The sequence below is a fragment of the Canis lupus genome, chromosome 32, assembly GCF_003254725.2.
Source record: "Canis lupus dingo isolate Sandy chromosome 32, ASM325472v2, whole genome shotgun sequence".
Taxonomy (NCBI): Eukaryota; Metazoa; Chordata; class Mammalia; order Carnivora; family Canidae; genus Canis; species Canis lupus.
Window position 1 is genome coordinate 20,686,277 of NC_064274.1, and position 13,044 is coordinate 20,699,320.

At 34.4% G+C, this 13,044-nt stretch overlaps 1 protein-coding gene across 15 annotated transcripts in view; it reads left to right on the plus strand.

Annotated features, from left to right (window-relative positions):
* RAP1GDS1 (Rap1 GTPase-GDP dissociation stimulator 1) overlaps positions 1 to 13,044 on the plus strand; it is a 159,020-nt gene that overhangs the window by 121,132 nt on the left and 24,844 nt on the right. For all 15 annotated transcript variants that reach the window (XR_003126911.3, XR_003126906.3, XR_003126905.3 and 12 more), the window contains 2 exons: positions 6,116 to 6,241; positions 12,817 to 12,960. Coding sequence is in view for 9 of the 15 variants with exons in the window: in XM_025423784.3 (XP_025279569.1) it covers positions 6,116 to 6,241; positions 12,817 to 12,960 (270 nt within the window). In the remaining 6 variants the exon portion in view is untranslated. The remainder of the gene's footprint in view (positions 1 to 6,115; positions 6,242 to 12,816; positions 12,961 to 13,044) is intronic.

A 13,044-nucleotide genomic window follows, 5' to 3' on the forward strand; every position in this document is an offset into this window, starting at 1 on the left:
CCCCTGCTATGATTGTATTACTATTGATTTGTTTAAATTTGGTATTAACTCTTTTATGTATTTGAGTATTCTCATGTTGGGTGCATAAATATTCATAGTTGTTATATCTTTCTTTATTGTATATATCCATGTTGGATTGTCTCTTTTATTATTATTTAGTGTCCTTCTTTATCTCTTGTTACAGCCTATTCCAGCTTTCTTTTGGCATCCATTGCATGATAAATGTTTTTCCATCCCCTCACTTTCAATCTGCAGGTGTGTTTTGGTCTGAAATGAGTCTCTTATGAGCAGCTTACAGATGGGTCTTATTTTTTTTTATCTACTCTGTCACCCGTTCTTTTCATTTGCCTTCAAAGTAATTATTAATAGATTATTTATTTATTGCCATTTTGTTATTTGTTTTGTGGTTATTTCTATAGATTCTCTCTGATTCTTTGTTCTCTTTCATAGTTTATTGGGTTTTTTAAGTGATATACTTGGATTCCTTTGTCTTTATTTTTTGCATATCACTGGGTTTTGACTTGTGATTACCATTAGGTTTACATATAACATCTTCTGTGTATAGCAGTCTGTAATAAGTTGATGGTTACTTAAGTCTGAGTCCATTCTTTACTTCTCTCCCCAACCACAATTTTAATATATGGTGTCATACTTTACATCCTTTTATTTTTATGAATCCCTTGATTGATTTTTACAGAAATATTTATTTTTATTGCTTTTGTGTTTTTTATTTTTCTTACTCTCACTCATGGTCTTTCCTTCGTCACTCATAGTCTCCATCAATATTTCTTGTAAGGCTAGTTGAGTGGTCATGTACTCTTTGTTTTTTTTTTTTTTTTTTTTTTTCGTGTATTCTCTGTTTGAGAAACTTTTTTATTCCTTCTTCTATTCTGAATGATAGCCTTGATGGATAAAGTATTCTTGATTGCAGGTTTTTGTCTTTCAGAACTGTGAATATATTGTGCCTCTCTCTTCTGGCCTGCAAAGTTTCTGCTAAAAAATCCACTATTAGCCTAATGGAGTTTCCCTTGTATGCAACTATCTTCTCTTGCTGCTTTAATTTTTTTTTTTCTTTATCACTACTTTTTGCCATTTTTTTACTGTGTTTCTTGGTGTGGACCTCCTTAGGTTGAATTTTTAGGGGGATCGTTGTGCCTCCTTGATCTAGATATCTATTTCCTTCCCCAGGTGAAGGAAGTTTTCAGCTATAATTTTCTTAAATTTTCTGCCTCCTTATCTGTCCCTTGTTTTCTGAGATCCCTATAATGTGTATGTTAGTCTGAGTTCCCTAAGACTATTCTCAATTTGCATAATTTTCTTCTCCTTTGTTCAGCTCGGTTACTTTCCATTGTCTTACCTTTCAGGTCATTAATTCATTTCTCTGCTTCGTCTAACCTGGTATTTATTCCATCAAGTGTATTTTTAATTTCATTTATTGTGTTTCTGATCTCTGATTAGTTCTTTTTCATCTCTGTGTTAAGGTTCTTACTGATGCCCTCCACTCTTTTCCCCAGTCCAGCGAGTGTCTTTATGATCATTATCTTAAATTCTCTATCAGGCATACTTATATTGATTTTGCTTTGGTTTCTTGCTGTTGGTTTGATCTTGTTCTTTTGTTTGGTAGATGTTTCTCTGTCTCATTTTGTCTGACTTTCTGTGTCTGTTTCTCTGTGTTAGGAAAGTCAGCTACTTCTCTTGCTCTTAACAATAGTAGTATTATGAAGAAGAATACAGTGTCCCCTGTTTCCCAGGGCCTGGCCCTTCAGAGACCATCTCTTATGTGTGTTGCATGTGCTCTGCTGTTGAGTCTTGGCTTCTTTTTCCTTTAGTGTAGCTGTCTGCAGAAGCTCTTGGTCTATTATATGCTACAAGGTATGCAGTGGTCTGCTTGCAAAGCTAGACCTGCCCCTGCCAGGAACAAGGTCCCACAAAATGAGGTCAGGAGATATGATGTTGACAGGGTTTGCACTGATCTTCTGCGGTGGGGGGCACAGCACTGGGACTGAGGTGAGTGTGACTGGGAAAGGTAGATCTGCCAAAGTGTATGGGGTGGGTAGGGGGGTTTAGTACAACCAAGTTAGGTAAAGAATGTGGATACCAGGCTGGTTCCCACAGGTGACCATTGTTTATGCTGCCTGCTCCTTCGTTCTTGGAGGGATCTCCCCATGATCCTTGTCTCTCCTGGCTGTGCTCTAAGATGAGAAAATTACTTTCCCACCTGTCTCCACTTCCTAATACCTTCTGGGCTCTCCCAGAGCTGATCCCCTGATTTTTAAAATTCCAGGCTTTAAGAACTCACAAAATTTGGCCTATCTCGCTATCAAAGGCAAATATTACAGAGATTCTTTCTCCCTGTTTATGGGCTCCTTGGTGTGAAGGTCTATTTTCTGCTCTTCTCTGCACCATTGGCTTCTTCCCCCACCATGAACAGCCACAGATGGGATCTTTGCCCTTCCTACCTTCTTTGATGTGGCCTCTTCCCTGTCTTTAATTGTAGAGTTTGTTCTGCCCAACTTCAGGTCATTTCCTGAGTTTTTTATGCTGATGTGGGTATTATCTAGTTGTATCAATGGGACAAGGCAAAGTTAGGGCCTTCCTACTCTTTCTGGCCAACTTAAATCCCGATTTTTAATCAATATGCAGACAATTAGAGAGGTTAGGATAGCTTCTAACATGAAGGATAATGAAATAAATAAATCGAAAAAAGCAATTTGGAGGAAACAGAAACTGTGAAGTTCTAATAAAGACATTATTAAACATCAACATCTCAGAAAATTAATATCCTACATACCTTTTCTCTGGAAGCCACTTGAAGATGTGTTTTACCAAAACAAAGAATTTAAATTAAGAAAAAAGACTACATAGAAATCAGAAAAGAAGAGATCCAACAGGAAAACAAGAATTCCTAGTAGTATGGTGACATGAGAGCCCCAAATGGCCTGTTTGCAAAGAGCAACCAGTCCGGATTTGAACAAGTCAGAGGCTGCTGGAGTGAGAGTTGGGATAATTCTTGGAGGAGATGAAATTGATTACCTAAATAAAGTGAGCTTAGTAAGAGAAGATCAGACAGCTGATCAATAATTTATTAAAACAGTAATTACTGATATAACCAAAATTATGGTATAATTACATTGAGAAAATGGAGGGTATAACAGAGAGGGAAAAGAAAAAAAGAAAGCTAAGGCCTAATTGTTTATATTGGAAAGTCAATCAAAGATACCTAAAACTGAAAAATCAAGAAGTGTCAATACAAATATGTTATTTAAAAATATGGAGGTGAGTACCAGTGACTTAGCTAAAAGAGCTTTATGTGCTTGGCTTCTGAGAAAGGAGAAATGGGAGATGGAGACTGGGTTCTTCTGGTAATATAAGTATTAGAACTATCTCTTTAAACTCATGTATAATTTTGATAAAAATAACTTTAGAAAATGAGGGTTCTTGCTAAGGGTGTGTTTATCCATGACATTTGACCCAAATAAAATGTCCAAATCATACTTCATGCTGCCTTTTCTCTGTATCCACCTGCAGATAAATACAGATCTTCTTCTTTAATATTTATATTACTCATAGTGCATTGTTCCTTGTGGTGGCAGGTGGTCTGAATTACTTAGCAGGAGTGATTTGGTTTTAGTTTATTAAGTGTTTGAAGGAGTAGAATATGGATTGGAAAAAAACACTATTTAAAAAAAAAGTATGAGAGCACATAACTAGATAAATGTTGATGTCTATTTACTTCACCTATAATTTAATGTTCCTAAAATTCTTCCCATTTGAAGAATTGTCTGAAGCAAAGAAGCAATCAACAATGCTCAGGACTTAACTCATCCCTATTTATGTCAGACTCACCTTATAGGGTAAGATGTGCTGACATTTGTAGAATTTTATCTCTGAGGGTTTAGGTAGCTTATTGGAAAAGACATTCCACTCCTACTTCTTTTTTTATGGCACTAAGGATCATACAAGTTTTGGGGTAGATTTTCATCCTTTGTGGCATAGATTTGATGCAGGCACCAAAAGCAGTATAACAAGAGAATGAATCAAAACTATGAAGCCATGTTAAGATTTGTGTTTCTCTTTTTTCTTTTAAAGTTGAAATTGCAGTATTTTTTATTTGATAGCAATAGAGGTTTACTTGAAACTAGAGAGCAGAACGTAACTCTTATATTTATTTAACTGTTCATTCAGTCACACATTCACTCAGTCAAGCATTATTTTGAACACCTGCTATATACTGGGCACTGTACTATACATGGTGTTTGTGGTAGTTAATACACACTGTCCTTGCCCTCAAGGAACTTATGGTATAGTGGGTGAGATGGAAAAATTTTAAATAAATTTTACAAACAATCATATAATTATAAACCGTGATAATTGCTAGTATGTGAAAATAACAGAATGAGGTGGGGGACTATTTTAAATTAGAGGCATAAACTCTAGGTGGGATGAAGCATTTTCAGACAATCAGTGTTTAAAAATATTTACTTCCTATAGATAGTGTAGGTAGTATATTTGGAAGCTACTGGAGGATGCTTACACCAAATCAAAACAAATGAAAGCAGAAGGATATACATAATAGAATATCTAATACTGGAAGGAAAAGAACATATCTATCAATAGAATGATAAATTCTAGGATGTCAGCTGTACCCCCAAAACAGAGAGTAACAAATCCAGATTGGATTTGGTCAGAATTCTCTGATTTCTGGATAAATTATTAGGACATCTGAGGCAGCAAAAGAACTTAAGATAACTGGATTCTGGTTGTATAGTGGAGGTAGGTTGGTAGAATTTGATAATTCATTGGAGGTAAAGTTGGATGAGAACAAGTAAGCAATGACTCCTAGGTTTCTTCCTGCATAGATGGATAGATAAATTGTTCATTTACCAAGTAAAGGAAGTAAAGAAACTCTGGAGGAAGAATAGATTTTAGGTAATACCAAAAGTCCTAATTTTAGATATTGAGTCTGGAAGCTAGAGGGGGATATTCAAATGGAGATGTCAGGTTGCCAGTTAAATAAGCTTGAAGTGCAGAGGAGGGCTAGAGATAATGATTGTATAAGTATCAACATATAGGTACTGTGTTGATGCTATGAAAGAGAACTAGATTGTCTGGGATGAGAATAAGGACCAAAAAGATAAGAAAGAAAAGGACCAAGTCCCAAGGCACTGGAATTTTTAGAGATCTGATAGAAAAGGAGGAGCAGGTAGGTCAAAACTAGTTTGAAGTGTGTTTAAAAGCACATGTGAGTTGAGAAAGTAGAGACAGTGTACATTGATGGTGCTACCAAAAACTCGTTTCTGAAACTGAAGAGCAATTGGATGGTAATTAAAGAAAAATGAAGTAGAATATAGCTGTTTTTATTTTTTTTTTAATGATTAGAGAGAGCATCTGTGTTTGAGTTGGGGGGAAGGACAGAAGGAATCTTCAGGCAAACTCCCTGCTGAGCATAGAGCCCGATGGGGAGCTCCATCCCATGACCCATGAGATCGTGACCTGAGCTGAAACCAAAAGTTGGAGGTTCAACCAACTGAGCCACCCAGGCACCCCAAGAGAGTTATTTTTAATACTGCTTTTTTGTGTGAGAAATATTAGAGGATAATTAAATGCTAATGATGGGGCTCTAGAGTGAAGAGTGATTGGAGATGCTAAAGAGGCAAGAGGGAGTGAGATCCCAAGTACATGTGAAGAATTGACCTTTAATAATAGGCATGTCAAGGCCAGTGCAAGAACATACCATCTTAATGATCTAAATAATGACAAGTCACCTTTACTTCAGCCGTGTAAAATGTAGTCTGTTATGAGCAATTTTTCTTCTTTGACTAAAAGCCTTGAAACTGTAAATTTATAACATAGTAATTTAATTGTTGCTATGGTTACCTATACATTACACTAGTGAACATTTTTTATAGCCTTGAATAAAACTAGGTTGGAATATTTCTTTAAAGCCATTTTTCTTTTCAGGAAAATTTAAAATATATCTGATGGTTCTTATATTTGAAGAGTATTTGTATTTATCAGTAATGGTACAAAATGAGCATGTGTTGAAAGTAATAAAATACAATTTCTGCATTTAATTTTGTGTGTTTATTCTAAGATTTCCTCTTCTGTTTTGCAGAGTCAAGTAAAGAACAGTTTGCCAGTACGAACATTGCTGAAGAGCTAGTAAAACTCTTTAAGAAACAAATAGAACATGATAAAAGGGAAATGATTTTTGAAGTTCTTGCTCCACTGGCAGAAAATGGTGAGAAAATAAATGTACCTCTTGATTTGTTATCATGTATACTTTTTCCATTTTTCCTAATATTAGTTAATTGCCAGGTATTTAACTCAAAAAGCCTTCTTTGTTTTATTAATGACATGATGTTTTATTTTGGGTGCCTGTAACTTCAGCTGTTATCTACTCTATATCTACATTTTCCAAAGCTACTTTCCAAGTTCCTTTGATTTTTTTTAAATATTATTTTTTTAAATTATTATTTATTTATTCATGAGAGACAGAGAGAAAGAGGCAGAGACACAGGCAGAGGGCGAAGCAGGCTCCGTGCAAGGAGCCTGATGTGGGACTCCAACCCGAGAATCTGGGATCACGCCCTGAGCCAAAGGCTGGAGCTCAACCACTGAGCCAGTGTCCCAGTCCTTTGATTTTTAAGTTTTGGCAAAAACATGATTCTGTAGCTTATACATTTTTATGCCCCCCTGGCAAAGGCACCTGAGAGGCTGTAGCTTTGTAGGGCAAAGGGACAGTGTGGACACTGGTAAACTATTCCTATTTTTGGTAAAAAGTCTTAAGGGATACACCATAGGAATAAGAATGAACCAGAGTAAATAATTTTTCAAATACAGTGTCTAGCACATAATCAGTAAGGACCAGATACATGAGGAGATGAGACATTGTAAGCCAGAACCAGCACAAAGAACAGACAACAGCAAATCTCCAGATACTGGAATTATTAGATTTTGACTCAATATAGGTATGCTTATTATGTTCAAAGAGTTAAATGCAAGCTTGAAAATTTTAGAAGGAAACTAGAAACTATTAAAAGTGACATAGCAGATTTGAGGGAAAAAATTGGAAATTCCTGATTGAAAAAATAAAACCCAAAATAAGACCCTAATGGATGAGTTTAACAGCAGATTAAATATAATCGTCTTAGAGAACAGTGAATTGGAAGATAGATTGAAAGGAAGTCCAGAATGAAGTATAAAGACAAAGTACTCAATATACATAAAAATAGAATAAAAAGTACAGAGGATATAGTGAGAAGCTCTCTCATTTTTTGGAGCTCCAAAAAGTGGTGGGGGAGGCAGAGGCAATATCTTTTAAAATTTTGTCAGAGAATTTAACAAATTATGAAAATAACAAATATTCAAAAACCCAAATGAATCTAAAACCTGATAAAAAGAAATCTACATCTAGATACATTATCTTGAAACCACAAGAAACCAATGACAAAAATCTTTTTTAAAAAGCCAGGAACAAAATAGATTATCTTAAATGAGTAACAGTTTGATGGTTAACCTTCCAGCCAAAAATGAAAGCTAGATGATAATGAGACATCTTCTATGTGCTGAAATAAAATAAATGCCAACCTAGAATTCTAAACCCAATGAAAACATCCTTCAAACTAAAGGTAAAATAAAGATATTTTCAGAGTAAAAACTGAGAAAGTTCACCACCAATTTTTAAGGTGATTACTAAAGTAATTTTTAAAAACAATGTATAACTGCCAAACTAATAGATTTATAGAAAGATTTTTTTTTAAAGTACACCTTAAATCCAAAAATAATAGAAGAGGGGATCCCTGGGTGGCTCAGTGGTTTAGTGCCCACCTTTGGCCCAGGGCATGATCCTGGAAACCCAGGATCGAGTCCCACATTGGGCTCCCTGCATGGGGCCTGCTGCTCCCTCTGCCTGTGTCTCTGCCTCTCTCTCTCTCTCTCTGTGTCTCTCATGAATAAATAAATAAAATCTTTAAAAAAAAAAAATAACAGAAGAGAAGAGGAAAAAAAGGAACAGGGGGTACTAATAGGGTATACAAAGTATATTAGATTTAAGACATAGTATTTCAGTAATTATATTAAATGTACTTGACCTACATGCTTTAATTAAAACACCTATTGTCAACTGAATTTTTAAAAATCAACTATACTTCTTAAAACATACTCATTAAATATAAGGAGATTTAAAAGATTGAGAGTAAAATGATTTTTAAAAATAAATCACTCAGGGTGGGTCAGTCAGTTGAGCGTCTTACTCATGATTCAGGTCAGGTCATGATCTTGGGTTTCTGAGATGAGCCCCATGTCAGGCTCCATGCTCAGTGGGTATTCTGCTTCTCTTCTCTTTCTACCCTCCCTCCCCAGCCCCTGCTTACATGTGTGCACATGTGTGCTCTCTCTCTCAATAAACCAGTCTTTATAAATCAATCATTCAAACTTAAAGAAGGCTGAGATGGTTATTTTTAATATCGGATAAAATAGAATTTAAGATGAAAAGACTCCATAGAGATAAGGTGACTTTATGGTGATGAAAGGTCTAATTCACCTGGAAGTTGTAATTACCCCAAAACATATGAAGCAGAAATACTCAGAACTGTGGAGGGTATATAAAACATGTATAGTCATAAAAAAGTTTTAACAAATTTCAAAGGATTGCAACCTTATGGAGTATGTTCTCTGACTTAACTGAATTGTCTAATAATTAAAAGATAACTAGGAAATCCATTTATATTTACATATTAAAAAATATACTTCCAGCACCTCAGAGGTCAAAGAAGAATCATGATGGAAATTAGAAAATTTTCTTTTTTAAGATTTTATTAGAGACAGCACCCATGCAAATGCACACATGAGTAGAGGGAGAAGGAGAGAATCTCAAGCAGACTCTGTGCTGAGCCTCTTGGGGCTTGATCTCACCACCCAATGATGATGACCTGATGAAGAAACCAAGAGTTGGATGCTCAACCAGCTAAGCCACCCAGGTGCCCTGGAAATTAGAAGATTTTCTAATAATGAAAATAGTACTATATCTCAAATCTTATGTGATGTAGGCAAAGCCACACTTAAAGGGAAGGAAATCTAAAGAACTGAGATTAATAGAAAATACATAATGCAATATAAGCATATAATCACCAAAGTTGAGTCTGAAAGACTAAATAAAACTGGTAAATCCCTAGTAAGATTAATCAAGAAAAACTAACTTTATTCTGATAAACCAAAATAATTAAAAGATGATATGTTATTAGTACAAGGATGAGAAAGCCAGTAGAACAAAATACCCAAGAAACAAATGGATGCATTAATAGGTGCTTATTTTATTTGGAGAAAAAAAATTGTCACTGCCAAACTGTGGAAAAAAGTCTTTTCAATAAACAGTGCTGGGAATATGGAAAAAAATACAGTTGAGGATACATATACACCCCCAATTCATACTGTATAAAAAAAGTTTAGCTAGATTATTAACCTAAATGGGAAGGTAAAAACCAGAAAGCATATCTTAAAAATATGATAGAAAGATAACGTCATGCCCTTGGAGTATGGAGTTTTCTGAGGTCACAAAAATCTCTAACCATAAAGGAAAAAGTCTGATAAATTTGGCTAAAACTTCCATTTTTAATAATGAAAGGTACCAAAAAACACATTAAGAGTGAAAAGCAGTCGGTTAAGTGTCTGCCTTCGGCTCAGGTCATGATCCCAGGGTCCTGGGATTGAGCCCCACATCAGGCTTCCTGTTCAGTGGAGAGCCTGCTTCTCCCTCTCCTGCCTGCCACTCCCCCTGCTTGTGTGTGCACGCATGCACTCTCTCTCTCAAATAAATAAAATCTTAAAAAAGAGTGAAAGCAAGATATATATTTACAACAGACATAATCAACAGAATGTATATAATTTATAAAAACTCCCACAAATCACTAAGAAAAATGTAGAAAGCCAAGTGAGAAAATGCATAAAAGATTTTAAAAGGCACTTAACAAAAGGTAAAATCCAAATAACTAATAAACACATGAAAATAGGCTTAACTCATTAATAAGCAGGATGCAAAATAAGACCTCAATAAAATACTATGATATGCCTATCAGAAGGTCAAGTAATACCAAATGTTGATGAGGGTGTGGAGCAGTGGAAACTCATTAAGTGCTGGTGGGTGTGTAAATTGGTGTAATTTGGAAAACAGTATCTATTGGGTTTGAGATTGTATTCTATGTGATCCAGCAGTTTTGCTCTTAGAATATACCCAGGTGTATATTCTGCAATGGCTCCTGGTGTACATGTTCACCAGGAGCCGTTGCAGAAATGTTCTTAACTTTACTTACAATGATGAAAAATTAGAAACAACTCATATCCATTAACAGAAGAATAAATAATGGTATATTCATATAATGGAAAAATTTACACTTATGAAAAGGAATGAAGACAACAATAAACCAATAGTGTAGATGAATCCTAAAAACGTGAAATGAAAAAGCCAACTCTAAAAATATGTATTGTAAGATTCCATTTATATAAAGTTCAAAAAAGTAAAATTAAACTATAGTTTTCAGGAATGCTTATTTATTTGGTGAAACAATAAGGAAAAGTATGAATGTGATTACCATAAAATAAAAATCAGAGCAGTGATTTGAGACGGATAGAGGGAGGAATATGCGATAGGAAAAGGGAATGCACAGAGGAGCTTCCTGGGAGGTTGGCAATGAATTTCTTGATATAGATGGAGGTCATGGTTATTTACTTCATAATAATTGATTAAGCTCATAGGTACATTATGCATTTTTCTGCATTTGTAGCATTTTTTCCACCATTTAGAAAAGATTTTGAAATATATATGTACAGTAAATATATACGTATGTGTTTATATATATGCATTCTTTTCACCATTTGGAAAAGATTTTAAAATATATGTATGTATGTGTACTTACCTATATATGCAAATGGTTATAAAGATAGATGTCCTTGGGCAGAATGATGCTGATGTATGCTGGGCTGTCTGCTTTGGCAGACTGCCTTGCTGATCCTCCTTAATAAGGCTACTTAAACTCCCACATATATATGTGATTACAGTCAAACTGAGAGGAGAGATCTGTAAACTTTAATGTTGACACATTTTAAATTTTCTAAATGCTTTAGATCTATTCTTTAGGCAGAAACTTGTTTTTCATCTCATTTGGTTGTTTGTCCAAATGAAATTTTTATTATGACCTTCTATCAGTTTTATACCAGAGAATTACCTGTAACCTTTCTCACAATATGTCAAAATAACAGTGTTTTTCTTATATCTGTTTTCTCCGTTACCACCTGCACTTTTGTTTTATAATTGTGCAGTAAATTGAATGATACCTTTGAAAACTTATTTCTCGACTATCCTTAGTATCATCCTTGGTTTTCCCTGTATGTAAAGGAGACATTAAAATTGGGAGTTGTATAATTCAAGGTTTTTAGGAATTTTAAGGTTTTTTCATCATGGCTTTCAGTTCTAGTCACCACACATTTCTAGCCCTAGCATTCTGTAACCAAGGAAACGCCCTACTTTTAGCATGGCACAGTGCAAGTGTACCTTTTAAAAAAATATTCCAGGTCGAATATTCTATGTATTCGGAGATAGTATTCTATAGAATATCAGTGATCCTGGTGTTGGGGGGCTGGGGGGAGAAGCCTTGATTTTTATATCTTAAAATTACCTGAAAGAAAATGTCAACTATAAAAAAGGTCTTTGTTTCTCCCAAGTAACAACCTAAAGCTGCCATTGCTGTAGATGGGTACATATACAGCTTAGGGTAACCAATGACTAAAATAAAATCCAACTAAAAAATAAGATGTAATAATTTCTGTGTAGCACGTGTTTCTAAGGTCAGTTGATCTGCATTTATCTTAAGCAGTATAAAATATACTCAAAGCATTTAGGTGGACCAGTTTAGGTTAAAACACAAAGATGAAAGAGATATAATATCTATTATAATGGGGAAGACATATATGGATATGAATATAAAATCTACAATGAATTAAGGTCCTTAAAAAAATATTTACATTATTAGGGGTATATAAACAAATAATTTGATAAGATTAGATCCTGCTCTGAGGAAAAATTTTAACAACATAATAAGGATATTAATTTTGCTGTTAAAGTGCTTTCACATTGCTGGTTATCCATCAGAAAGCTCAAAAGTTATTTTATTCTTTCAACTTTTAGTAAGAAAAATTAAAACCTACTCAGATATGGAGAGAATATAGTACAATGAACCACCATGTATCCATCACCCAAGAAAATTTCAAATTAATGAAAACCTGAAGCCCTTTTAAAAAACATGAGTTTTAAAGTTCAGAAAGTTGTAGGTTTATTAACTGTCTTAGAAAAATCATATCTATACAAATATGAATCCAAATATACTTAAAACATAGTTTGAAATTTACTAATAGCTCTTTACTTTTCAATAACTTTCTATTCAAACACCATTAGTGGATACATTTTAACTAAAACAGGCGTATGTGTTCTATTTTAAATGGTGTGAATATTCTATAGTATTTTAAACATGAGCATAATATGTAGAAGAACAGTGGAGTGCCAGCATTTCCCTTCAAAGCTGAGAATCAGTTTAGGTGCTGCCAGACATTGTAAAAAGTGACCTAATTCCAAGTAAAAAAATAATGAAAAAAAGTATAGAATAGAAGCTGCACTGTTAGATCCTTTTGAAACTCAAATCTTTGAAGATACGTTATCTAAATCATGCATTTTCTTTATTTCTTATAATTCTTCATAATGGATTGCTTATAATAGAACTTTTATTTCATTTCAAGTTTTGGTTGTTTTGTTCACATATTGTTTAGATGCTATTAAACTACAGCTGGTTGAAGCAGGCCTGGTAGAGTGTCTACTAGAGATTGTTCAGCAGAAAGTGGATAGTGACAAAGAGGATGATATTGCTGAGCTCAAAACCGCTTCAGATCTAATGGTTTTACTACTTCTTGGAGGTGAGTTATAGTTTAAGTCAATCTAAGAACATGATTGTCAGATTTTTTAAAATGTATTGTCTCTTTTGTGAACACTATATATAA